This window comes from Poecile atricapillus, chromosome 2 (assembly GCF_030490865.1).
Source record: "Poecile atricapillus isolate bPoeAtr1 chromosome 2, bPoeAtr1.hap1, whole genome shotgun sequence".
NCBI lineage: Eukaryota > Metazoa > Chordata > Aves > Passeriformes > Paridae > Poecile > Poecile atricapillus.
Window position 1 is genome coordinate 80,190,825 of NC_081250.1, and position 25,650 is coordinate 80,216,474.

A 25,650-nucleotide genomic window follows, 5' to 3' on the forward strand; every position below is an offset into this window, starting at 1 on the left:
TTATTGATCTAAACTGTCAGATCAGCAGTGTCATTTAAACATGTCTGTTTTATTTATTTTCTTGACAGCCTGCGCCAGCTCTGAAGAGCAATTAGGGATTATTTTTTGTATTTCTCTCATGTTAGACTTGTCTGATTACAGTATTTATCTTCCTGCGGGAAGTGAGACTTTGTCAAAAAAAGAGCATTTTCCTCGTAAACAACTATTTCCCTGTACTACTGAGGAATGTGTCTAACTAACGTGGAAAAAATTACCTAGTGGAGTGGGCGTTTTTCAAGTGTAAAGAGTGGAGATCGACTTTTTGATCCATTTTGGTGGGACTGCACTTTTCATATGTTCTTTCTATTAGCCCCTCTTGAATGTGAGAAGAGAGAAAATACCACATATAGGAGTGTGTATTTTCATCTGGACAGTTCTAGGTTATCATTGTTGCCCTAATCCAGTTCACCTGGGTGGGGGCTCATTTGATACTTTGGTGGAACTTGGCCACAGATGACTTCTGAAAGCTCCACAGTGATGCAGAAGGAGCATTCCACTTGCTTTCAGGTTTCAGTCTTGGAAGCTTCAGAAGACAGAGACGACTGCTTACTATATGCTTTTGTTCATATAGTTGATCAGTTTCTGTGCTAAAAAAAATAATTTAACTTTTTTTTTTTTCTTAATTTGGTGCCTCACAGCTATTTTAGAGCTGTATACTCTTCTATATACTTTCTGCTGTGATGCATCTCTGGCATTGTAATCAAATAATTTCTCAGTCTTTTGTCAAAGAAGATTGGACTATTGGAATAATTAATTAATGGATGGTTTCTTGAACCCCTAAATAATGTTTTAGTTCTTTTCAGTGTTTTTGGATTGGTTTAGTTTGTCTGAGATTTTTTTAATTAATCCACTACACCACTTCTTCACCACCATGATCATGAGAGTTCTGGATATGCTTTGGTGCCAGATACATCATCTGTAAATAATGACTATGTCCTGGCTTGTCTTTATAATACTTGTATCTCCAGTCGCTTTGTTTATGTTACATATTAGATTTTGCACCTTTAGGACTGGCTCTGAGAGCAAAGCAGGGAAAGAAGAAGCGCACAGTTTGTGTTCAGAAAGAGCCCTCACTGCCCCACATCCTGCTCCTGGACTGTGTTGTCTGCAGCACGGACAGACAGCAGGACAGAGATCTCCTCTGCTTTTAGTTAGTTTTAGCTAGCTGAGGCGGAGAAGTTCCCCAGACTGTTTTTTTCCTTTTTCCTTGGATCTGTTCAAACCTGCTCTGGACTGAAAACCCCGGGAGCTCACACCTGAGGCCCACCAGGGCCTGGGCCTCAGCACTTTCCAGTGCAGGAGGGACTGATAAGAGACTGAGTGAGTCAAGCTACACCACATGAAAAGTGGACTAGCAGGACTGAAAGTTTAATCGTGAGTTTTCTTTGAACTTGAGCATAGACCTGTCTGTGAATGGGTTTGATGCCTGATTACGTCTCTGAAGGAAAAAAAGCATTGCTGTCAGGGTGGGCTGGCCAGTGAGTAGGGCTGAGTCCATTTTCAGAATATGTAGGAGAAGGGCATGTGGCCTTGATGCACATCACTGCTTTGATTTCAGGCAACCCAGAGAGGTGCAGTGCTATTAGTGGGGTGAAGGAATGGCAGCTGGTTAAGAATAGGGTTTGGCAAGTGCACTTTGGGGTGAACCATGCATTCATGTTGCCTCTAGATTTAGGGAAACTGCTTCTGATAGCTCTGAGCCTCCTTCATGCAAAACTACTCGTGGGCCCTGGTGATCTTACCTTCTATTGCTTCCTAGTAGTATATTGGTTGTTGCTTTTCTATTCTGACCTGGTTGCTTTTCCATCTTCTGTGAGCTCCAAACTGCATTAATGCAAGTATTTTTGAAGGCAGTGATACAGATGACCTTGCAGCTTTGAGTAGGAAAAGATGTAGCTCTTGGCTGCTAACCCAGGATATAGCCAGGAGACCTGTTACACCTCTCCTTCTCAGTGACATCAGTTCTTTGTGTTCATGGTCTTTGTTTCGATCAGTTATCTCAATTATCTCTCCAGTGCCTTCCAAAGCAGCAGAATATGGTGGAGGATTCCATGTGTAGATGAGGTGGGATTCAGTTGTCTGAAATCCTCAAGTTATCTGTGAGACCTTTCCTGGATATAACTCTTGGTATAACAGCTACTAGTTAGTTGATTTTAATATTTAAATAAAATACGCAATAAAAACCTGTTGCTCCTTAGATGAGGCCTGAATGAATTAGTAAGTAAAAAAAAATTTCTAAGTGCAACTGAAAAGATATTTTAACTTAAATCAACTTGCTGTTCTAGTTTTTTAAATACCAACCTAATGGAAACATTAAAATTATGATGGCATTGCATCTTTTTATAAATCTTCCAATTTATTATCTTTTTCACTAGATTTAAGAACCTTAAAGGGTGGCAATATTTTGTGTTTTGATATTGATATCTGATAATTTGGAAATAGTATAGTAAAATTGCACGTAGAAAAGTATCATTTTTGCTTGAAGCTAAAGGTGTTTAGGAGGCATGCTTTTAAAATGGCATCAATTTCTGATATTTAAGACTAGTTTAGTTTCTAAAATGACAATATTTTAGTTACCTGTTGAAATCATCATTTTTTTTGAAATGTTAGATGGATAGTGGCAGTTACTCCCTGATAGGATTTTAACTCTTGAACTTCTTGGGGGGGATGTTCAGCCATAATGTTACTCAGATGCTTTGAAGTTGTTTTTAGATTGCCACTTAACTGTTTTCAGTCAAATCAGGTTGGTTAAATGTTTTGGTCAAGAAGTTTCTCTGGTTATACAAGTGCTTACTGTTTAGTACAGTAGTGTTAAAGTCTTAATTACATGTGTATTTTGCAAATAAATCTCTGTTCAATATTAGCACAATAAACTAATATTAACCTTCTGTTTAGACTAGGATCAGTACTTGAAAATGCAGAACTATTCATAGAATATGAAGGAGATTGAATTAAGCCCACCTCACCAGAAGATTACCATAACAGTTTGGAAACATACTGATGTCTGGGTTATACTGCTGCTGAGTTCAATGGGAAAAATCTTTTGGCTTACAGGAAGCTGGATTGAGAGGAAAATCTATTGTTCAAGAAGCCCTGTTAACTTGTATGAGGGCAAAAGAATTGTAGTGCTTCTAGAATGGGTTGTAATTCTTTATTCTGTAGCAAGTCTGGTTTGTTGATACACTGTTAAATGTTTGAAATGTTCTCCACAAATTTTCTATATTTTTTCCTCTGAATACAGATTGAACCAAATATGCATTTGAATTTGGACGTAATCACAACAGACTGTTTTTCAGGCCACTCTGTGGGATACTAGACCTTGGTGGGAACAGTTCAGCTTAGTTCTGTTCTGAATATCAGTCTCAAGGGTGCAGGGCTAAAGAGCATTTTGAAAATGTAGACCATGAAAAATTTAATTCTGTAATAGTAATATCAACTTTCTGGATAATTGCTGTAGTTAAAGATAAAATATGTCTTTGGGATTCTTGGCAGACTTTCTAGTAAGGGGAGCCACAGAATTACTTTCAGCAGTGTGCTAATGGGAAGTCAGACTGAAAAATATTTGAAGGGAAAAATATGCAAATAGGGCGTTCCAGTAAAAACATGCACCAATGTTGAAGAATTCAGAAGAAATCATGTATATGGCACAAGCTGATTAGAAGAAGGGAAGGGAACGAGTTATTCTTTTCTCCAGACAATTTGTATTGAAGTTTAAGTAATTTGTTGGTGTATATTTCTCATTTCTATCCTGTGTTGCTATCTCACTTTATATCTGTGCTTTACATTTTAAAAGTACTTAGTGTGTATTTATGCAACAAAACCACTTCCAACACAATGATTGTGGCAGAGGATTTCAGCAGGAGTGGCTACAGCCGTGGTCTGAGCAGTTCAAGCTCAGCCAGTGGCACATCACCTACATCCAGGATTTCAACCTCACAACGCTAGCAACAAGGGCTATAATAGTTGTATCTTTGATTAGTTTCCTGAACGCTTAAGTAGTATGTTACCACTTTGTGATACAAACCTGACATTTGCCAAGTGTTACTTGCATACTTATTGCCTACTTTACTTTATTCTTATCTTCAAAATGTGTAGTGTTTTTATGGCAACCCTCTGACTCTCCTTGCTAATACTGATAACAGACCACAGAGCTGAAGTACATGAATGGCAAAAGGATTGAAGGGACAACTTCAATCACAGCTGGAAATATACAAGTCTCTTTTTAAAATGTTGTAATATAATCTATTTTTAATAGTAGAATGTTTGATTTTGTTATTTACCAAAGAAAATAAATAAGCTGTATCCTTAAATAGTTTTTTCAGGAGGTGTGTTTAATTTGTTCATTCTCAGAGGATATTTAAGTTGAAGGAAGTCTTAGCAACTTGATTTTTTTCAAAGTGTTGAAGACAAAATGTTGATAAGGCACAGCCATTCTATTGCACTTTTGTGAAGCATTTGAAAGATCAGCCTTCGTGTAAAACTACATCCATTCACCGACTTCATCTTATTTCATTTGTAGATTTTCAGATATGGGCATAACATGTGAAACTTGCTCTGACTGCTGTGGCTTTTTTCTTCCCAACCCTCCTACCTCCCCCAGTCCTGACCCGTTTAGTTGAGGACATTCCTGGGGTGCAAAGCTTTTGCCTTTTCTTGTTTGTTTGTTTTGTTTGTTTGGGTGATTTTTTTTGTTAGTGGTGGTTTGTTTTTTTTGTTGGGTGTTTTTTTCAGTTTTTTGTTTTGTTTGGTGTTTTTGTTTTGGGGTTTTTCTTTGAGGAGGGATTGGTTTGTGTTTAGTTTGGTTTGGTGATTTTTTTTTGGTGGGAGGAAAGTTGGGGTTTCGTTCTTTTGTGTTTGAGAGGAGGTGATGGATTTCTTGGTCTCTGTTTAAGAAGAGATGATAATCATGATATCTATCTCACCAAAATATGTAGTTTCCTTGGAAGAAGTGGGATTTTGGTGTAGTTGCAGGCAGCTGGATGATGCAGCTAAAGTGATTAACTGGCACTGTAGCTGCCCTTGTTTGCTATTTCTATTTGCATGTTGAAAATGCTTAGTACATAGTTTCATTTTGGGATTTTTCTTGTGTTTAAGTGCTACTTTCAAGAAAAATTTTAATAGTCAGACCCTGTATTTGTCTATTGTTTTCTCCCTCTTAAACATCTCTTAAAATCTGTTTGCAGCTGGGTCTCGGGCATCTTACAGCAGCCAGCACAGCCACCTTGGCTCCGAGTTAAGGGCACTGCAGTCTCCAGAACACCATATAGATCCTATTTACGAAGACAGAGTTTATCAGAAGCCCCCTATGAGGAGTCTCAGCCAGAGTCAGGGGGACCCTCTACAACCAGCACACACAGGCACATATCGCACTAGTACAGGTAGGTGGATGTAACCTGCATGATTGTCTTTCTATGAGATATGTAACTTACTCTCTGCTTCTAACTCTTCTTCTCTTCCTGATGTGCTTAACCAATTGTATTCTGTTCATGCCAGTCAAATAAAATACCTTTTGCAGATGGGAGTTATCAATAGAACCCCAAATATATGCACAAAACTTAGTGTTGTGCTACAGTACGTTAAGCTAATTTGGGGAGGGAGCTTAGTCAAAAGGAGAGAAAAAATACATTTATTAATCTAGTGTATTGTCTTGGAGAAGGATCTCCTGTCTCTGAAGAAATTGTTAGGATTTTTTTTTGCTTACGAAGGTATTTTTTGTGTTGCAAATGGACTGCAAAGTTCCTGCCACATGAAGCTAAGTGATTGTTCACTTGCTTTCAAAGTAAATCATAAGTAAATGCTCTTCCTCTGTGCCACAGGGGCATGCTTTGGTATAGACACGCAGACATGGAATCGAACTTCAACATAGGGAAAAGCTGTTAGCATCACTGGTTTATTCATAAATAATAGTGATTGTCCCTGAAATGCATTGGTGTTCAAGTCGTACTTGGAGAATGTCCTCTCAGCCCAATGAAATACAGCTGTATGTTGGAACCCACAAATAGATCAAAAATCAACAGGGATATTTATGGTATTTAATGCACATAATAGTTAGAGTATATAAATGCTACAGCCAAAATAGCCTAAAGCAGATGTAGAAAAAACTTGCCTTAGGAATTTTAAGTATTTCTGGTGTTTCATCCTTGCTGTGTTGATCAAAGAGGAAAAATTATATCCATTTTCAGATCACTCCTATTTTCATCAAGGAAAAGTTAAGTGCACTTTTCAGAGGAAGATATTTTGCTTTCTTTTAAAACTATTTATTTAAACTTCTTTAAAAAACCCATTTATCCAAGGGAAAAGCTGGCAGTTTTTAGGTGTCTGACTGCCTTATGCAAGTTTGAGTGTTTAGAATACAAGAGGAAATCTTAAAAAGGAAATTTAGCCAGATAATTATCTAGCAAAATATCTGTAACAGCTTTATGCTTTTTGAAGGGCACCATTGCACCATTTCTCTCCTGTTACAGAAACTACTACAGTCTTACATTTTGTATAGAGTCACACATGTATATGAGGAAAAATTACTATGCTGAGCTTGAAGGGGATAAAACCTCTGCCTACATCAGTGAACAGTGGAGACAGTGATAGTGATTGAAATTACTGTTTCTATTGAACTTTAATCCTCCTGTTCCACATGTGCCTGCTTCATATTACCTATATGATGCTGTCTTTCCCAGAAATGCCCTGAAGAGGGTTTCTTGTTTTGCTTGCAAAATATCCCTTGGTTGTCTCTGCTGAAGTAGCAGGCTGTCTTGTGACTGTAGTGTTCACAACACCTCTGTAAGGAAGGGAACCTAGTCAACATAGATAGTCAACAATTACAGTGAATTATACTGGGACATTGGATGTTAGTTGATTACACATGAAGATGGGTTTTCAGAAGGAAAGAGAAAAAACTAAAAAACCCACAGTCATATTGAGTAGCAGAAACATGCCCTGTGAAGGTGAGTTTTGTTTTGCCACTTGGGATGCAGATTTTGTGCTGCAGGCTCAATCTAAAGAAAGACCCCATCAGTCCAGCTTTGTGTTGGGTTGATCCTCCCTTGCCTTCCCCCCTGCACCCCTATCATCAGGGTCAGGGGAAATGAACGCAGATGGTTATGTATCAGGCTGATCACTCTGTTGCTCTGTTGGTAGCCAGGCTGAAGAGCTGTCAGTTCTGAGGGGATTTTGAGCTGGATTGGATCAGCTCTTGGACTCCTGCCTCTAGCACAAATACCAACAGGAACATATCCTTTCTGATGGAGACAATACAATATTTTCAAATTAACAGAAAGGAGGGAAAAGGATTCAAGTTTGCACTTAATTTTTTTTCACTTTTAACTTTTTAAAAGTTTTTTAACTTTTTTTCACTTTGTTGGTTTTCTTAGGTGTTTTTTGGTGTTTTGTTATTTTGTTTTTTTTTATTTTAGGACTAGATTGCTATTTGGTATAAGATATGAGGGATGTCGATTACTGTGTACTCCAAAATACATGCCAAGGCTTCATGGCGTGTATGTTCTGTGTATGTGAATCATGGTGGAGTGGGGAGCTTTAAGACTTCAGTGCACTCCATTGTACACCACAGTTCACAGTCTTTGTCTATCACAAAAATAGCTTTCATCATGAAGGTGATGCATGCTTTTCCACATGTGACAGAAAGAAGAGGGAGGGCAAAATTAATCTAAAGATGCTGTCTGAAGCCTGGATTTTTTTTATCTGCAGCTAACACTACCCATTGGAAATAAAAATTAAGTTAGTTACACTTGTAAACCTTTAATTTTTTTTTTTTTTTTTTAGTGGGGGTTTGTTTTGGTTGATTTGGCTTGGTTTTTTTTTAACTTTTATTCTACCTTGTGGGGTTTGAGGGGATTTTTATGGGGTTTCTATTCAGTTTGTTTGTTTGATTTTAAATTTTTTGATTTTGAAAATTTCACTTATTTTGGAAAAGTAACCAAGAATACTGCGTACTATAGACATCACCTCTTTCTCTTTTGTGAGACCTTAAATACATATTACATTCAAAAATATTTACACAGCTGAGGATAAAGCCCTCTCAAGAGTTTTCCATCTTCTAGGTGAATGAACCTTCAGTAAGCAAAATTCAATAAGCTAAAATTTCTCTATGTGGTAAACTAAATTGAGTTTGTTCTATATACTCATTGTTGTTTGGGTGATATTCTGGTTTTTAACTTTGGTATTTTCTTTATATTTCACTTGAGAAAGAAATGCATGATGATAGTTCTGCACTACATACTGCAGAAAGTACAAAATGTGTCTGAACATCTCCCCTAATTGCTTTAGATAGGATGAATTCTTCATAGAATCACAGAATGGTTTGTGTAGGAAGGGACGTTAAAGATTGTCTGTTTAGGGACTTTTTGATTTGGGTTCTTTTTCCCTTTGAACTGAAGATTGATGAGAGGGAGGCGGTTTTTTCTCTCGTTCGGTCTCAGTTGTTTATTTTTTCTTATCAGCATTACAAGGTACAAGGAGCTATGTGCACTATGATAGAAAAGGGGTAAAATGGCTAACAAAGATCTTCTTCAAGGTCTTTTATATGTCCATTTACCCAATTAACAGATGCCAACTAAATTATTTTTCTTAGTGACCCAATGACCCAACACCTGTGTGCTGCACTGTGACATTTTCTACCCAATCACCTACTACTACCCAAACACCCCTAGGAGAAGAACATGAAGAAGAAAGAAGAAGGACAAGAGACAACACCCTAAATCTTCCATCTTGTCTCCTGTTCTCTAAACTACTTTTTCACCCAGTTATTTAAGAAACTTTCTAATCTACACATTTATACATTTCCTATCTAACTTTAACATTTGTTTTCATGTATCACCATGAAAACATGCACATGAATTTCATATTATATGAAATTCAGTGTTTCTTTGAATCCTGGAACTAAATATTAAAAGCAAGGGCACACAGTCTGTATCTCAGACTCCAACAAAAGATCATCACATTCCATCTTCCCTGTCACTGGCAGGAAACCTTTCACTAGATCAGGTTGCTCAGAGCCCCATCCAGCCTGGTCTTGACCACTTCCAGGGATGGGGAGTCCACAGCTTCTTAGGGCGACCTGTTCTAGTGTCTCACCACCCCCACAGTAAAGAATTTCTTCCTAATATCTTATCTAAAACTATCTTCCTTTAAGTCCATTTCCCCTGGTCCTATCACTTAGTGCTCTTGTGAAAAGTCATTCTCCTGGTCTTATAGGCCCTCTGAAGTGCTGAAGGGGGCTCTAATGTCTCCCTGAAGCCTTCTCTTCTCAAGTCTGAGCAGCCCCAACTCTCTCAGCCTGTCCTCGCAGGAGAGGTGTTCCAGCCCTCTGATCATCCTGGTGGCCTCTGTACTCACTCCCAACAGTTCCCTGTCCTTCCTGTGCAGAGGATCCCAGAGCTTGGTGCAGCACTGCAGGTGGGATCAGTTCTCCCCAGAGCAGAGGGGCAGAATCCCCTCCCTGGCTCTGCCAGCCACACTGCTTTGGATGCAGCCCAGGACATGGTTGAATTTTTGGACTGCAAGCAAAAATTGCCAGGTCATGTTGAGCTTTTTGTCCACAAACACTCCCAAGTCAGTCTCCCCAGGTCTAGTCTAGATCCATTCTTCACCTAGCCTGTACCTGTGGTGTAAATTACAACAGGGTGTGTTATTGTCATGCTGTCTAAAAATAATAATTTGAAATATATTTGAAATAATAGTCTGAAAAATAATGTTTCAAATTTGGCAGCAGAGGTTGTAAAAGCTTGTTTGATTGTTAAGCTTTCACTAAACAATCCAATTTGGTCTTCAAAGGGTAATGTCTTCTCTCGTGTAAAAAGTACCAGCCCAAACTTTTGCAATAAAAGCAATAAGTGTGAAATTTTCCTTTAAAAATGGGAAGCCTCAAAGGATGTGCTTGGAGGGAGTACTCAGACACAATAGAAAAAGAAGATTAATTTATTTACTGAATAGCAACTTATAGCTTGTTTCTGTAACCGAACTAAATAAAACTAATAATTTTTGTTCAGGCAGGTTTGTTACTGCTTTTCCTCATAAACCTAAGGGTTTTGAGTTGTTCATATAGTTAGAGATAAGCTTATTTGATGAGATGTTTGCATGAACACAGATGGAATTTGAAGAGGGCTGCTAATTAAGAGGGAGGTAGGGTTGCCTTTCAGCCAGAGTGGCATATAGAATCAATGACTGTTTGCTTATTTGCAGAATTAGAATTTTGAACTAGATGTTTTGTCTATAGTTATTGACATTTAATCCATGTCAAACTTGAAAACAGGCAAAATCACAGTATTTTGCAAGCCTGGGATTTCTGTAGCTGCCTTGAGTACAAAGCATCCTCACTACTCTGTTTGTGGGCTCCCAGTGCTGACTTGCCTCTCAGGAGCACAGCTTTGGCAGCTAAGGAGTCTGTGTGAACAGTTGTCGTCAGCCTCTGGAGGCTGGCATCACTGTCTGGAAGCTCATGCTTCTATTGGGCTCCCTCAGAGAAACAGATGAGCCCTCTTCTGTAAAAAGGATGTAATTTCCAGATAAAATTTGTAAAAGCCTTGAAAGAGTACTGTCTGGGAGTGAAGGATGAGGAATGGGAGAGCTGCACTTGTTCTGAACTCACTACAAAGATGGACTCTATCAGATAAAGTAAGCGTTGCTGTGTAAGAGCCCTCATGCTGCTAGTGAACTGTGAGCATTTAGGTCTTAAAACCTGCGGAATACTCATGCTTTAAGAGCACTCACTGGTTTCAGGGGCTGCAGGAGAATACTTTTGACCCCAACCGTACAAAAGTGACAAGGATGCACTGGAAGTGTGAACCTGTCCTCCTCAGCTATGTGAAGGATTCATGCATCTCACTGGCATCAGGGGAACTCTGGGCAGCCTGTATGAAAGCTGGTCTTGAGATGCACAACCTGAGAATGGTCTCTGTCTCAGTCCTCTGAAGGGCACCATGGAGAAGGTGTTGTGATGCAATTCAGTCATAGTTGAATGGACTTCAAAGTCCAGCAGCTTTGTGTGGTTACATGACCACCTGGTGCTCATTGGAGTGCTGGGTGCACAGAGCTGAGCTGCCTCCTTGATGAAGACAGGGCATACAAGGTGCTGCAAAGACCATTCTGAGAGCATTAGGAGTAGTGTCTGTGACTGATACTGCTGAAATTAAAGAGAACCCTGAAAGGAATTATTCATTGAAAGGAGGTTGGATAGTAGAAGGGTAAGAAGTAAAAGTTTGTATTGTCTCCGAAGAGTCACTTAGGGAGGAATTTGAAGGGTTTATCAGGCACGCTCTTGCAATGGGTTACCTATCAGGGAACGTGTTTGTGGCAGGTGCACTCCTGCAGCACTTCCTGTGCTACCTTCAGAGCTGCCCAATGTCCCTGTATGTGCAGGCAGTTGCCAGGCTGCCCTCAGGCTTCTCTGACAGCCTGCATTCCTTCTGGCCAGGTCTGTCTATCTGAGATTTCTCCCACTGATGCTTGAGCGCTTCCACCAGTGCACCAGCATCTCTGAAGATGCCTATTACCAAAAGCTGTACTGCCACAGGCTGCACCACTTCCTGGGCACCCTGGCACAGAGTACTGTTCCAAGAGAAGGGGCCTGTGCAAAGCAGAAATATATCTATTTGCAAGCTGAGTTTCTGTGTGGAGGAAGGATGCTGACTGGAGAACTGTGAACAGCCAAGGCAGCTGCTTTTCAAAGGAAAGAGTTACCTGTTGCTCCTTGCCATTTGCCGGTAGCAGGGAAAACCACATTATTTCATTGTCCTTTGACGCAGCTCAGGAAAACTGCCAGAGGTGAGAATCGCTGTTGTGTATCTGGACAGATGCTCTTACCATCTTCTCTGCCTTCTATCCCACTCCTGCCTCATACTTCATTTGCTGAAGGAAGTCTGCACTGAGTCTGCACTGCCTTATCTCAAGTGCTGCTCATAGTAATTTTGCCTTTCTCCTGTGAAAATGTGTCTTGTAGGGTAGAAGCAGTGTCTGCTTCGGGAGTCCAGTCTTTCTTCATCGAGTAAATACTGCTGGAGGGATGGGAAGAGGAGCCAGATGGAAGTGGCAGTGTTTGCTGCTTCATGCCTGCTACACTTGGCCTGGGCTTTTTCTGTCCATAACTTTAAGCAGTGTCCAAGAAGGTTTACAAGAAAACTTGGTCCTTCTTTTGTCACTGGGCTGATGGCTTTCTTACAATGTGACTGAGCTGCCTCTTTGTTCTGTCTGATGAGGTGCCTGTGGTGAGGATCATGTCTCTATTCATGACCTAAAGGGGAAGTAGAGAGGGAGAAGCCAAATCCGCATTTTTCTTCTGCCCCAGGCAGGAACAACCCATACAAAACCAATTGTACTCTTAGTTTGTTTGAGTCTGGACTTTTGCAGAGAGGGGAGATCGATGGTTTTAGTTCTTGGGGGTATTCAGATGGCTCTGACCTCCTCTTCTCATTTGCTTTGCACAAGTGAAGCGGGGCAGCCTAGGTTCTCAGAGTCAGGTTCGTATGTCTTTTGCCCCTGCTCTCTGGAGGCTCCTTCCCTGTAGGAAAGACCTCTTCAAACTTCCATCTCATTGACCTGGTAGACAGAAACCTGGCATTGTGGAGTGGCTTCTGGAAAGCTTCACTGGCTACCATCTCCTTGCCTCTGCCCTGCCTTTGCAGCTGGCATGGTGCAGCAGAGACCTTGCCTTGCCCTGGAAGGGAGTGCTGCTTCTGTCCGATGGCTCTGCCTTGCCAGCAAGGGAGCCAGAGGTCTGTGGGAGCAGGAATTGCTGAGTAGATCCAAGAAATTTTTTAACAGTTTTTTTGCAGCAAGGATGGAGGACTGTGTTGCATGGGCTTCTTAAAGCTGTTTTGAAATACCCAAGGGCTTGATTTGCTGCATGTTTTTTATGTTGCTCCAGCTTAGCCTTTCTTTGATTCTCAATATTTTGTCATGTCTCTTACCTCCTTTGTTGTCCTGTACAAAAGGAGAATGAAGCTACAAAGGATGCATGAATTGAGGCAAAGTACATAATTTTCACAAGACTCTAAATATTTGTCTTGGTATGTAATAAAGTAGTGGATATCATTGAAATATTTAGAAGTCATTATTTCAATGTGTATTTTTTATATATTGTGAAGCAATTTTCCAATATTCAAAAATTTGACATGAAAAATTTAGATTTTGGAATCCTTTAGAATGATTTACTCTTCTTTCAAGAACAATTACTTTATTGTAGTTGTTTTATCACAAACTGATTGTGATTTTCTGTCTGCTTTTACAGATAAACTGTTCTTGAACCATTTTTATGGTTTTAAACCTTAATCTCTTGACCTTTGAAATTTGTTGGTTTTTTAAATGGTTATGAAATAGTTTGAAAAAGAATGATAGACTCATAGAATAGATTGGGTTGCAAGGGACCTCCAAAGATCCTGTAGTCCAAACCCACTGCTGTAAGCAGGGACATCTTCAACCAGACCAGGTTGCTCAGAGCCCTGTCCAGTCTGACCTTCAATCTCTCCAGGGATGGGGTATATACCACCTCTCTGGGCAGCCTGCTCTAGTTGGTCCTTACTACCTCCACTGTAAAAAAAAAACCTTCCTTCTTTCTAGCCTGTCTGTTTAAAACAATTGCCTCTTGTCCTGTTTCAACAACCCTGCTAAAAAGGTCCCTCTCCAGCTTTATTTCAGGCCTCCTTCAGGTACCCTTTCAAGTCTCCCTGAAGCTTTCTCTTCTCCAGGCTAAGCAACCCCAACTCTCTCAGCCTTCCATCATAGGAGAGGTGCTGCAACCCTCTGACTGTCTCTGTGGCCCTCCTGTGGACTAGCTCTAATATGTCTGTGTCTTTCTTGTGCTGAGCTGGCTTCAGCATTCGAAGTGGGGTCTCACCAGAGCAGCATAGATGGGAAGAATCCCCTCCCTGGCCCTTCTGGCCATGCTGCTTTGGATACAGCCCAGGACATACTTGGTTTTAAGAGCTGCTCTTAGTTCCTTCATTCCCCAACCTATATTGATACCACAGGTTTTCTGAACATTGCATTGATACTCAACATTCAGATGATACCTGAAACAAATATGAGTGGATTTTTATAAACTTTACTTGGGTATATATTTTTAATAGTCCCTTGGTAACTTGTTATTACCTGTTTTAAATCACTGAAGCTGTCCTATGATTTAAACATGTTGAAGAAAATTTAGAAAATTGACACAGCATGAAATAAAATGAGACAATGTAAAATTACATTGAGGGACTGCAGTTTTAATTGTCATGATGAATCACATACAAAAGGCTTAGGTCACAGTTTTCTGCACCTGAAAGGTGTGCAAACATTACTTCAGCTTTGGGAATCAGAAGTTTAATCCTTGCATATCGCCAGTGGCAGTTTCCAAAGGGCACTTTATATCCCAGTTAACAGACAGTTATCCTTTCTGGGGTTGTATTAAGTATTGCTTTCCAGCGGGGAACTGGAATTTAGTTAAACAGATGTATCACTTGTAATTCCACAGACTTCACATTAATGAGTAAAAGGAATCTCCAGAGGCTTAGAGAAGAAAAATCCTGTATACATGCAGTTAGATATTGTCAGATTCTTACAGGTAGCCCCAATAGGTACATTGGTATAGGAATTGATTTCAGAATGGCATCTAGCTTTTAATGAAAAGTTACTTGTTACATGCTCTTTCCTATATTACAAATATATGATTTAAAAGTAAAAGACAACGTTGGTTTCAAATATATATTTTTCTTTATCTGTCTCTAAAATTACCAGTTCGGGGGAAAAGGTGGAGCAACAGAAGTATCAGCTATCTCTTGCCCCATTTAGATTAAACCTTTTGTGCTTTATACTGCTTCTCAAATCTGTATTTAATTTTTAATTTTTCCTGATCTAAAAGAGTTAGATTATAAATACCAAATATTGCTTCTTTCTGCTTGGGTGGTGGCCTTTTTCTGGCTGGGGGACAGGTTGTTTTGCTGTGTCACAAGCTGATGTTCTGTACATAGATGTGCTGTGATGGCACAGCTGCAGATTAATTGAGGATCATGCTGATAAATCACACAGCATGGAGCTTTGGCTATAGGACATACTGTTTTCAGAGAAATTAAAAAGAAAAATTATTCCTACGACTGCATCTCTTTCAGTTTGGTAATGTTGTGATAATAGACGTGTACTCTGTACTGACATCCACTTGATGACATTGTTTTGGGAAAGAGAATTATAGGAAGCAAGTTGGGAACAAATCTTCAGTACAAAGTAAATTGAGCAGAAAATACCTTAGTAATCTGCATAAAGAGTAACAAATCACCTCAAAGCAATACAAAGTCATAATCCCATTTCATTTGTGAGATCCAGAATCTACCATTTAGTCTTGCCTGTGTTATAGTCTTGCATACATGTTTTTAGGTGTTTTTTTATTTTCTTCTGTGTGAAAGAATTTTTATTTTATATCCTTCCTATTAAAAATTCAGCAGAGGAATAACAAAATACATGTTTTCAGCTTCATTCCTGTGGACAGGAATGGAGAGGGAGGTGGCCAGAGGTTAAAACCTTGCAGAATCACCTTTGTAATCTGAAAGCAGTATCTTCCTTATAATGCAGAAGCATTTCTTCAAATAAGATAGCTGTAGTTTCAAAGTACTGAGCCCGTGATTGGGTTCCATAGAGGAATTGTGCCCATGTAACTACAGACAAGATTTTACCACTCAGAATAGAAACCTTTCAGAATAGTTAGTATCCATGACCTCTTTCCAGTGTCCCACGAGCAGGATACCTCCAGAGGCTTGTATTTTGTTCCATGTATTTTCTAATTCTTCTATTCTCCTTTTTTAATAGAAGAATGACTTGTAACATGTCTGAGCATTTCTCAGGTGCCCCTTGACTTTTGTCACCTGTTGAGGGAGAGTTCAGGGGAGTACATACCCTGTAAATCTCATCTGTCACTACTGAGAAAATACAGTGTTTGTGCCAGAAACTAGGTATATTTGTCATCTATTTACTGTATGGGTGTAGTCTCTGTGTAAAGATTCATCACATTAGATTTTATTGATGCAGGCATGCATTCTCATGTATATACTTCAGTGTTGCATAGAAATGCAAGGTCATTCATGAAATAAAAATTAAAACACCTTTCATAACTCTCATTCTTCTAAGTCTTTGCTGAACAAAAATACTACTGTGTCTGAGGTAACTACCCAGTCATGTCTTTAAGGTGACTAAATCTTTTGTTAGAGGATCATTCCTTCTGCAGTATTGCATTTAAAGGCACTCTTAAAAATCACCAGCTCATTTTTTTTTTTTGTTCAAGCTCTACTGTTTTTTTTTGTTTTTTTTAAAATATATGACTGGCTACTTTTAGAACTCTCCCTTCGTCCTAATTTCAGCAGTTTACATGTAGTTTTTATGAGTACAAGTATACAAATACAGTAGTTTTTACTTAAATGTGTTCAACAACTTTTAAACTATCATTTGCAAAATTCAGTTAACATTTAAGGTGAACATATCACGTGGTTTGACACTGGAGCACAAATGCTTAATGACAAAACAAATGCTTAATAACAAAACAAACCTTAAGAATGAAACAACTGTCTTTTCCAGAGTGGAAACTACTATTTAAAATAGCTGAAGTTTAGTAAGGTGTTCTAAGAAATACCATTTAGTAGCCACTTTACTATTTAGGATTATAGTGCCCTAAATCAGGAAAAGTCAAAATCTGAGGGAGAAGATGAAGATGTCCATGTGCTTGATGACTGTAGCATGATGCAGTGCAGTCTGTTAATCTGTTATTGTCTCATACTATTTATATATCTTTTTATATATTAACTGTGACTTTTGTCCATGTGTTCAGCTTTATGCTTGCCAGATGGACAGGAAACTTCACAAATTTCAAGAGAAGGTTGTTTTAGGAGTGGAAGCAGAGATCTAGCTGCAGTAGGCTCATCTATGTGCAGCAGTGTGGTCTGTGTGGATGTTGTGGTTTTATTAGCTGTGATTCGGTCATTTTGTCCCACACATAAAATGTGAAATCATGTAGTACTGCAAAGAAGAGGTAAGTGATGTATGTGTCTCCTATATTGTGCGATTGCTCAGGGTTGAATTTTATCTCTCGTGAGGAAATTCCCATGATGAATTTTAGTATGTCAAATTCTGAAAGGACAGTTGTTGATTTCTCTGTTTAAATGCTCATATAACAAATGAATTAAACTGCATGTTGTCCCTAAACTGAGGGATACAGCTCAGAGAGAGAAGACGCAATCTGAGAAAAGATCTTAGCAATAACATCTTTAGCAGCCAAAGTTAGCATCTGATTATCACATTGTGTGTATGCACCATTTTTTACATGCAGAGCAGCATCACTGAAACATGGTAGAAGCTGAGCCTGAGAATGAAAGTTTCATATATTAGTGAGATTAAAAGCTGGCAGATTTAAAATGCAGTCAGTGGAGGTGGAAAGGAATATTGTATTTTTTAATACTGATAACTTGAAAAACGAGAATTTTCCTCTGGTTGTAAACAAGGAAGGAAGTCGTTCCAGCCTTGTTTCGGAAATCTAAAATAACTGAAAATATGTAGTCGAAATTCTAATATCTGCTTAAAACTCTGATGTCTACTTGGACTATGTGGATTTTAAGATGATGCTTTAACTATATATGCATTTGAGATACGTCCTTTGAGATTCAGACTGTGTGCTGTGTTGGGCACCATTTAACTCTGAAACCTCACGGTGCTAAATGTCAGAAGAGAAGGATGTAGAATTGGAGAAGGTTATGGGTGTGGGGATGTGAGATGAGGCACAGCAGTGAAGCCTGTGACAAACTTGCTTGTGGAAGAGGCTGAATTTACTTCACTGAAGTCTCATTAAGCACTGTTGCAAAATAAGCTTGGTCAGGAACTCACTCATCTTAGCAACTATATCTATTGAACTGAAATACAAGTTTCAAAATACAAATTGTCACCTTTGCTGCTCACTGAATTACTTCATCTACCTGTTTCTGCATTAACATTTGCTTAGAAGTACAAAAGTCTTTATAGATGACTTCATTGATAAAGTTATTGGCTTCCATTGCTGACCTTGGTGGCACCAGGTGATTTTAGATTGACATCAGCTAATCACCTAATGACCCCATATCTAAAATAATTAGTAGTAAAGAAATGCCAAGTATAAAATGATGATGAAGAAAATCATTCCATATGCTGAGGGTTAGGCAGTGGCAGTTATACAACTTCCCCCAATAAGAAAAAAAAAAAATAGAAAAAGACTGAAGTGGAACAAGACAGACAAAAGCCCTCAAAGTGACCAGGTAACAGCTGTAATGTAAATAAAGAAATAGCTCAGAAACCAAGGAAGCAGCATTTTCTTTGACTGACTCTTTCTGCATTATAGAAAAAAATACCAGTTATTAAGAAAAGGAATGTTCAGCCTTATTGTTACAATTAGTGTTAAATCAAAAGAACGCTCTTTAGAGAAAAGAGTTTTTTCCATCCAGGAAATGGAACTGAAAGGATAACTCAGTGCAGTAGCAAGTTCAGTTCTTCAAAGATTGTCAGTTTTTGTATTGTAAGATTTATTGAACACAATGTACAGAGCACAAGTGATGGATGTTTCCTTGGTTTCTCTGAAACAATGAATTCTTCTGCAAAAGAATGGCATGTAGATATTGCAGTGGTCAGGAGATGATTTTAAGAGTTTTCAAAGATTCAAGTAGCAAATGGTTAGAGTGTACGCTCCCTTTGAATATGTTTATGACCTTCATTAGGATTAGTACTTCACAGCTGCCAGCAATGGCAATGAGCCTATTAAATAATTCAGAGAGGCCCTGAGTATTTCCCATAGTAGTAGGAGCACAGCAGCTAAACAGCTACCTGTGGTTTTGAAGATGGAGTGGAAAAGTGAGAAAAATACAAATCTCCTGTCATGGTATCTGGTAGACACAGGGATGTTGCCTTGATAAAAAGGCTTCCTCCTCACCATGTCATGAAAACATCTGATGATTAAAGTATTACTGAATACCTACTTGCACCAGCTTGTAGACATACTAATTACAAGTATACAGCCAGGTATAGCCAGTACTTGAGGAAATTATGACTAACGTGTTTGTGGGTGGAAAAGAGGCCTTTTTTGCTATGCACCATCCTGTTCTGAATCAATTTCTTTAGTTTGCTTGCATTTCCCCTGTACATTGTACTATATTCCCTTAAAAGATATACCGTGTGCAACAGGGAGACCTATTTGCCATGACCAGCTGTTTAAATCATGGAGCTGAGCATGGTGAAATTGATTAGAGGGAAAGAGGCTGTATTTCCTCTGATTTACACAAAATAGGAGCAGCTGGAGAAAGCTGGAACCCACAGAAAGAATTTGGCAGAACAATCCTGGAAGCCCTAAAGGGTTGATGTGTTTGAGAACAAAGGGCTGTTGAAGAGCTCATCTCATGAGGATGCAAAGGAAGATTTGCTAAAAAGTCCTTTTCATTAGTCTCTGGCTGAGAATTGGGAGACTGGAATATTGATTACAGGAAAAACCAAATAGGACAAAATAAAGAGTGCAGAAAAGTGAGAAAGGAGCAAATGGAAAACAAGAGAAAGAGAAAACTGTATTTTGACGGTGTTTTTTGTGGTTTCAGTATGAGAAGTCACATAGCAAACTTCTCAGCCTCCACAGAACTTCTGTGGTATTGGTATTTGCAGAAGGTCCTAAATATTTTAAATCTAAATTGAAGACTTGTATCTTGAAATCCTTTAGTGTTTGCTTTTTTTTGTTTTGTTCTCACTTTGCCTGTCTGAAGTACAAAATTTCTTGTGCATGTGTACTTTGAGCAGAGGATATGATAGTGTTTTCATCAAATCTTAACAGCATTAGAGATAGTTGCTAATATTAATTATGGGGAGGATTTTTTCCCCCTCTTTCAGTGAATATTTTCAGTCTCCCTCAACCATGTATTTCTCTAAAATTTTATACTTCCCATGTGGAAAAGTGCTTCTAAAAGTAACAGCTAAGCAAATTATATTATTATTAATATTATTAATAATAATAATAATATATGTAATACCAAGTATCTTGAACAGTATTTAAAATTGACTGTGCTTGCTCCTTTGGATTGCAAATTCACTACTAGCTTGATTAACATCTATTTTCTTAAACTGCTATTGCAAAAAGCCTGGTATGTGCCTTAAAACACTCATTTCAGCATTTTGAGTTAAAGTGTTTGTATGTCCCAAGCTTGATGAGTTTTTTTCTAATTGACAGGGAATGCGTTCTGTTACTTTTAAGATATATTATAGATGGGAAAAGTATCTGCTTTATAAATATTTCTATAAATTTGGTACCAACAGAATGCACTTCATTTATATCATTTATGAACTCATGGAGGGATGGTGGACATACTTTGTACTGAGAAGATATCTCACTGGGATCCAATTTTCAATTTTCATGAGAGTATAAATCAACTACAAGTGCAAATCAGCAAAGAAAAAAAATAAAAGGAGAAAACAAAGAAAATAATTTTGAAATCTCTGTGAAAGAAACTAGGAGAAGGTTAGCACAGGAACTGAATGTCTAATATCAAATAATAAGAGGAAAATTTTACAAGGTAATACCTGCAAATCAAACAGCAGCATCAGTGAGGTAATTTTCAGCAAGCAGGTGTAGCAAGATAATTCTCATTAATGATTTTATAATTTCTGAAGGTCTGATCTTTCTTATGTTAGCTGGGCAAAATGTCCTCTAGAAAGTCTGAACTTTTTAGCAGCTCATATGCAAACTCCCTAAGGTAGTCAGGTATGGTGCAATAGTATCCCTGCCTAGATCAAGGTGTTCTTGCTTTTTACATTTTGTTAGTGATTTCTAACATCTGCCACAGCTGTGAAAAGGACATTCAAAAACTGAAAGTCAGGTTCTGAGTATCACATTATGAGCATATTTAATGATAAACCTAAATTATCAGCATTAATATGAAAGTTGTGATATCTTTGTTAATACTATGTAGAAGCCAAAGAAAATTATAAAGACTGGTTTTCTGTACCAGAAATCAAGAGAACCATAATCAGGGCATATATCAGGTCTTTGGAGAGTTCTAATTTTATTTCTTTTTCTTTCTCTTTGACAAACATATGTAAGAACATACTAAATGTCTGTGTGGTACCCCAGATTCTCTATTTGCTGGGTATGTGATTTTGGTTGGAGTAGTGAGGGGCTGAGATGATACAGTATCTATTAGGTATTAATGACATGACAAATTTAAGCAAGATCTTAAATGTTTAGGGGACAAACTGAGATCACTGGGACTGTAGTTCTTGATTTTCACAGTGTGAAATGCTCACTTGGAAAATTTTCATTTCAGAAATTCTCAGTGAAACCCTTCTCTTAACCCAAAATTAAAATTCTCCTTTTCAAGGACTGTTCTTAGACTGAAGTTTAAAATATTGATAATATATAGGGATTTATTGGCCTACAACTGAGCATGCTGTTTTTTGTACTGGGTCTTTGCTGGCTTTTGCAGAGAGGGTGTGCTATGGCTCTCCCTCCAGCATGAGCTGGCCTTAGCTGCAGGTCACAGACCATGTAAGCCCCTCTTGTGTGTCTGGAGTGAGGCACTTGGTAGGGGAGGTCGGGTGCCAGTCACGCTTTCCTTGTGTCTTTGCAAAGCCGCTGTGCTGAGCAGTCCAAGGAAGGAGCTGTGGGGAGACAGACAGGTGCAAAAGGAGCAAGCAGAGCTTCAGAAATTTACCTGACATTCAGAATCCACTGAATTTCCTAGTAAATTCTTAAAGTGAGGAGAGCAGTCACTATTGAAAGGAGTGTTTTCATGGGTGGTCACTTAGGTAAGACACAATACAGGATAAATAAGGTTTTGAGTCCTTCTGCTTATTTGATTTTAATCTTGATTTCCTTGTGACTTTTGGGACTTTGGAAGACCAGAGGAAGGTCTGATTTTGTGGACACCTTTACCTTCAAGCTTCACAAGACTAAACCTGCTTCTTCACAGTGTGGTTATGTCTTTTGGTTTTACCTTTATGTAGAGGCAGAATAGGGTCAGCGGTAGACCCAGGGAAACATGACTTGACTGTGATTCTGCGTCAATCAGGCCAGATCTCAGGCTGGTGGGAGAGGGAAAAACAGCCCATTTCTTCAGAAACAGGACTGTTGCAATTCCTTCTCGTCCCTCTCTTCCCTTGCTGGGGCAAACCCCCTGTCCTTGTCATGTCACTGAAACTGACCTGGTTCTGGTCAAAGTGTAGCTGGCTTGGGTGGACAGTGAAATGCAAAAGTTACAGAAAGGGCTAAGTGTCTTCAGTTAAAAAATAGGTTAAAAGGTTGCATGACCATCTGCAAATGTACCTGGCATGTGAATGCTTTCTGGTTCAGGTATGTGCCTTCAGATGCCCTGTGCTCAGACAAGATTTACTATGTTAGGTGAGGAAATTGACTTCTGAATTTGTTTCATGAGACATAATCACTCTGGCTTTGCTGTTTGACTAGCTAAATAGAAGGGAGATCTCAATAGTTTGCCATAGCCTGAAAGAGCCACAGTTCAGTCAGTAGGTTTGGCTGCCAAAGGGATTTGTTTAAGCAAGGGAAGTGTATTGATAGAAGATGACTTTGCTTCAGTTTTACATACACTTGTTTTTGTAAAAATGTCTGCTAAAGCATAACCCTTTTACAGTCAATGACAGTGGATGTAGTCAAGTTAGATGTAGAAGTTTTCTAAAGCGTTAGTTCTTTGGGTTTTTTGTTTTTCTTTTAATTGGTCTGGGTAACACTGTCCAGATAAACACAACTGTGAATGTTTAAGTTATAGATTTGTCTCATTCTCATATTCTGAACATGGCATCACTGTGTTCATTGTGATAAAATTCAAAAGGAAGTAATAGTCTGCTAGGAATTTGAGAAATAAATCAGAGTGACTTGAGAAGCTTGTAGGTATTAGAGTGACAGCCAGTTTCAGTTCATATAAATACCTATTTTGATAACGAGACAAAGGAGAAAATAGAAAACTTTTCAAATAATTTAAAAGTAAACATAATTTCCATTGAACTGTCTTACAAAGAAGGAAATACAGTGGAATACTTTGCAAAGCAATCAACATTATGATGAAGTTCAGCAGTATTGGTGTTGCAGAGTTTTTTTGCAATTCCCCTTATAATTTTTCAAAAGGTAGTAGCATATTCTATGGAATGACAGTGCTTAAGAGTATGCTATGTCAGTACACAATTACATTTTCTCTTTGTCACTTGAAAACTTTTCTAGTATTTTCTCTAACTTGTTTTATTACTCTTTTTCTCACAAAGAACCTGATTTTGGTTTTGAACTCTATTTTCTGTTAAAATGTGATGTTTATATTTCTTTCTAACACTGAATTTAGCAGTATTAGTGCATGGGATGTATAAATATATTGATACTGTTAATGTATTTGAACTGATGCAGTTTTATGAAAAGGTCTGTGTGTCTTAACTGATCATTTCTTAAGGAGGTGTGTATATATATATATACACACACTAGTAATTAAACCAAAACAGTAAATGTAGAATGTTGCTATATATGTGATAAAACGTGATTGCAGAATCATAGACTGGTTTGGGTTGGAAGGGACCTTTAGGGTCATCCAGTTTCAGTCCCCTGCAGTGAGCAGGAGCCCTTTCAACTAGATCAGGTTGCTCAAACTCCATCCAACCTGACCATGAGCACTTCCAGGGATGGGGTAATAGATAAATGGGTGATCCTGCATTCTGATGTCTGTAATAAAGTTATGATACTTGCTATTGTAAAATTAAATAATTAATAACCATAAGAAAAAAAAATTAAAAGGTCAAAAATTCAATATAAACTTGAAATTTTCAGGTGTTGTAATTTTGACAAGTATGAAAACCATGGTAAATGCGTTTAAAGCTCATTCTGTTTAATTAATTTCTGACGCTTTGAGATAAAATGCATAAAATCCCTTTCATGGAACTATAGTGCATTAGATATTTATTTTTAAATGTGCATGCTAATGAGAATTGACTGGGAAATCTGTTATAAAAACCTATCTCTTCAGTATGTGGTTTCGTCTGCAGTTTAGCATATGAATTTAACCCAGCTAAAAATAGCCCTGGACTGAGGCCACTCTTTTTGGCAAAAGTATTCTTGTTGTCTTGGGACAGGAGGAAATGGCAACCACCATGTGCTACTTTAAACAGTCCAAATTTTCTTCTGAGCAGAGCCAGCATTTAATTTATATCTGTCTCCAGGCCAAAGATTGTGTGGGTATTCATCCTCTTGCCCTTACATTGATAATCCATTTGCCATTAACTGGACTTTGGTTCAAAAATACTGCATGTTTAATCCAGTGGACTGGATCTGCACTACCCAGTGCTGTAATAGAAAGATAATGGGCTACAAGGGAGATTAATAAGATTTTTGAGTTTCAAAAGCATTAAGTCAGTTTAAAGCTATTGGTTAAGCTGCTCAGAACTGGTAATGCATTAATCTTGAGCTGTGGTGTATGAGCACAGCCGCTGCTGGTGTGCATTAAGACATCTACATGGTCACCTTGTACTTAGCTGTTTTTCAGACTGAGTTAGCAGTAACACTCTCCTAAGTCTTAATTTAAGACGGATTTGCAGGAGATGGGTTAACAAAACATATGTAGTGATTCTCAGTAGGAAGTGTCTGGTTTTACCTGCTTTATGGATATGAGGGCTACAGATCTGGGATGGCTGGGTATTTCTTCTGCTGTAGAGCTGTCTGTCTCAGTTGGGACTTTTGAGCTTGCTTTGATCCTCTTTCTGTTGGTGGATCTGACTGACTTCCACCCCTGTAAGGACTGCAAAACCCTCACTCAGTGGTGGTTGTGAACCTTAGCTTGAATATTCCCATGCTGCTTCTGCACTTCATTTTGTTAGTGCAGTTAGAACCCTAGATGAAAATACTTCTCCAATCTGTTTAATTGGTGTTAAGGTCTTCTAATGCAGAACTGGCATATGATTTAGAGATTTGTTTGATGGTTATTTCCTTCTAAGGTTTGGAAAATGACAATGTTGCTTGTTTCTTTTTGTTTGTTTTTTTCTCATTCTTTTTGAACCCTCCTTTTATATGTGTGTGTTATTTTTTTCCTCTGCCTAGACCTGGTTAACCATTTCTGTGAACAGGTCCTCAATTTTTTACTTTGTCCCTACTTTCCTGTCGTAGCCCCATCTTCCCCTGGTGTCGACTCCGTACCCTTACAGCGCACAGGCAGTCAACACGGCACACAGAACGCAACCACGACCTTCCAGAGGGCCAGCTATGCAGCCGGCCCAGCCTCCAATTACGCAGACCCCTACCGACAGCTGCAGTATTGTCCTTCTGTTGAATCACCATACAGCAAATCTGGGCCAGCCATCCCACCCGAAGGGACCTTGGCTAGGTCGCCTTCCATTGATAGCATTCAGAAAGATCCCAGGTGGGTGAAATCTTCTTCATTGTCTTTTATTTCTTGCTCGTGCTGAGGTTTGTAATTGCAGTTTGCTTTGCGTGTTTCTACTGTTGAATATGAAAAAGACACCTGTGGTGGTACGTGAAAGACTGTTTGCATGACAGCATTGTCCTAATGCTTCACCTTGGAAAGCTCTCATGAACTGTTCTGTACAATGAAATTATAGGTGTGGTCTTGAATGTGTGTTTAGCCTGCTTTCAGTAGTGCC

General features: G+C 38.7%; 1 protein-coding gene across 4 annotated transcripts in view; it reads left to right on the forward strand.

Moving 5' to 3' along the window:
* Nucleotides 1-25,650, forward strand: part of CTNND2 (catenin delta 2) — a 691,061-nt gene that overhangs the window by 409,257 nt on the left and 256,154 nt on the right. For all 4 annotated transcript variants that reach the window (XM_058831646.1, XM_058831649.1, XM_058831647.1 and 1 more), the window contains 2 exons: nt 5,223-5,417; nt 25,157-25,409. In XM_058831646.1, the coding sequence (XP_058687629.1) occupies nt 5,223-5,417; nt 25,157-25,409 (448 nt within the window). The remainder of the gene's footprint in view (nt 1-5,222; nt 5,418-25,156; nt 25,410-25,650) is intronic.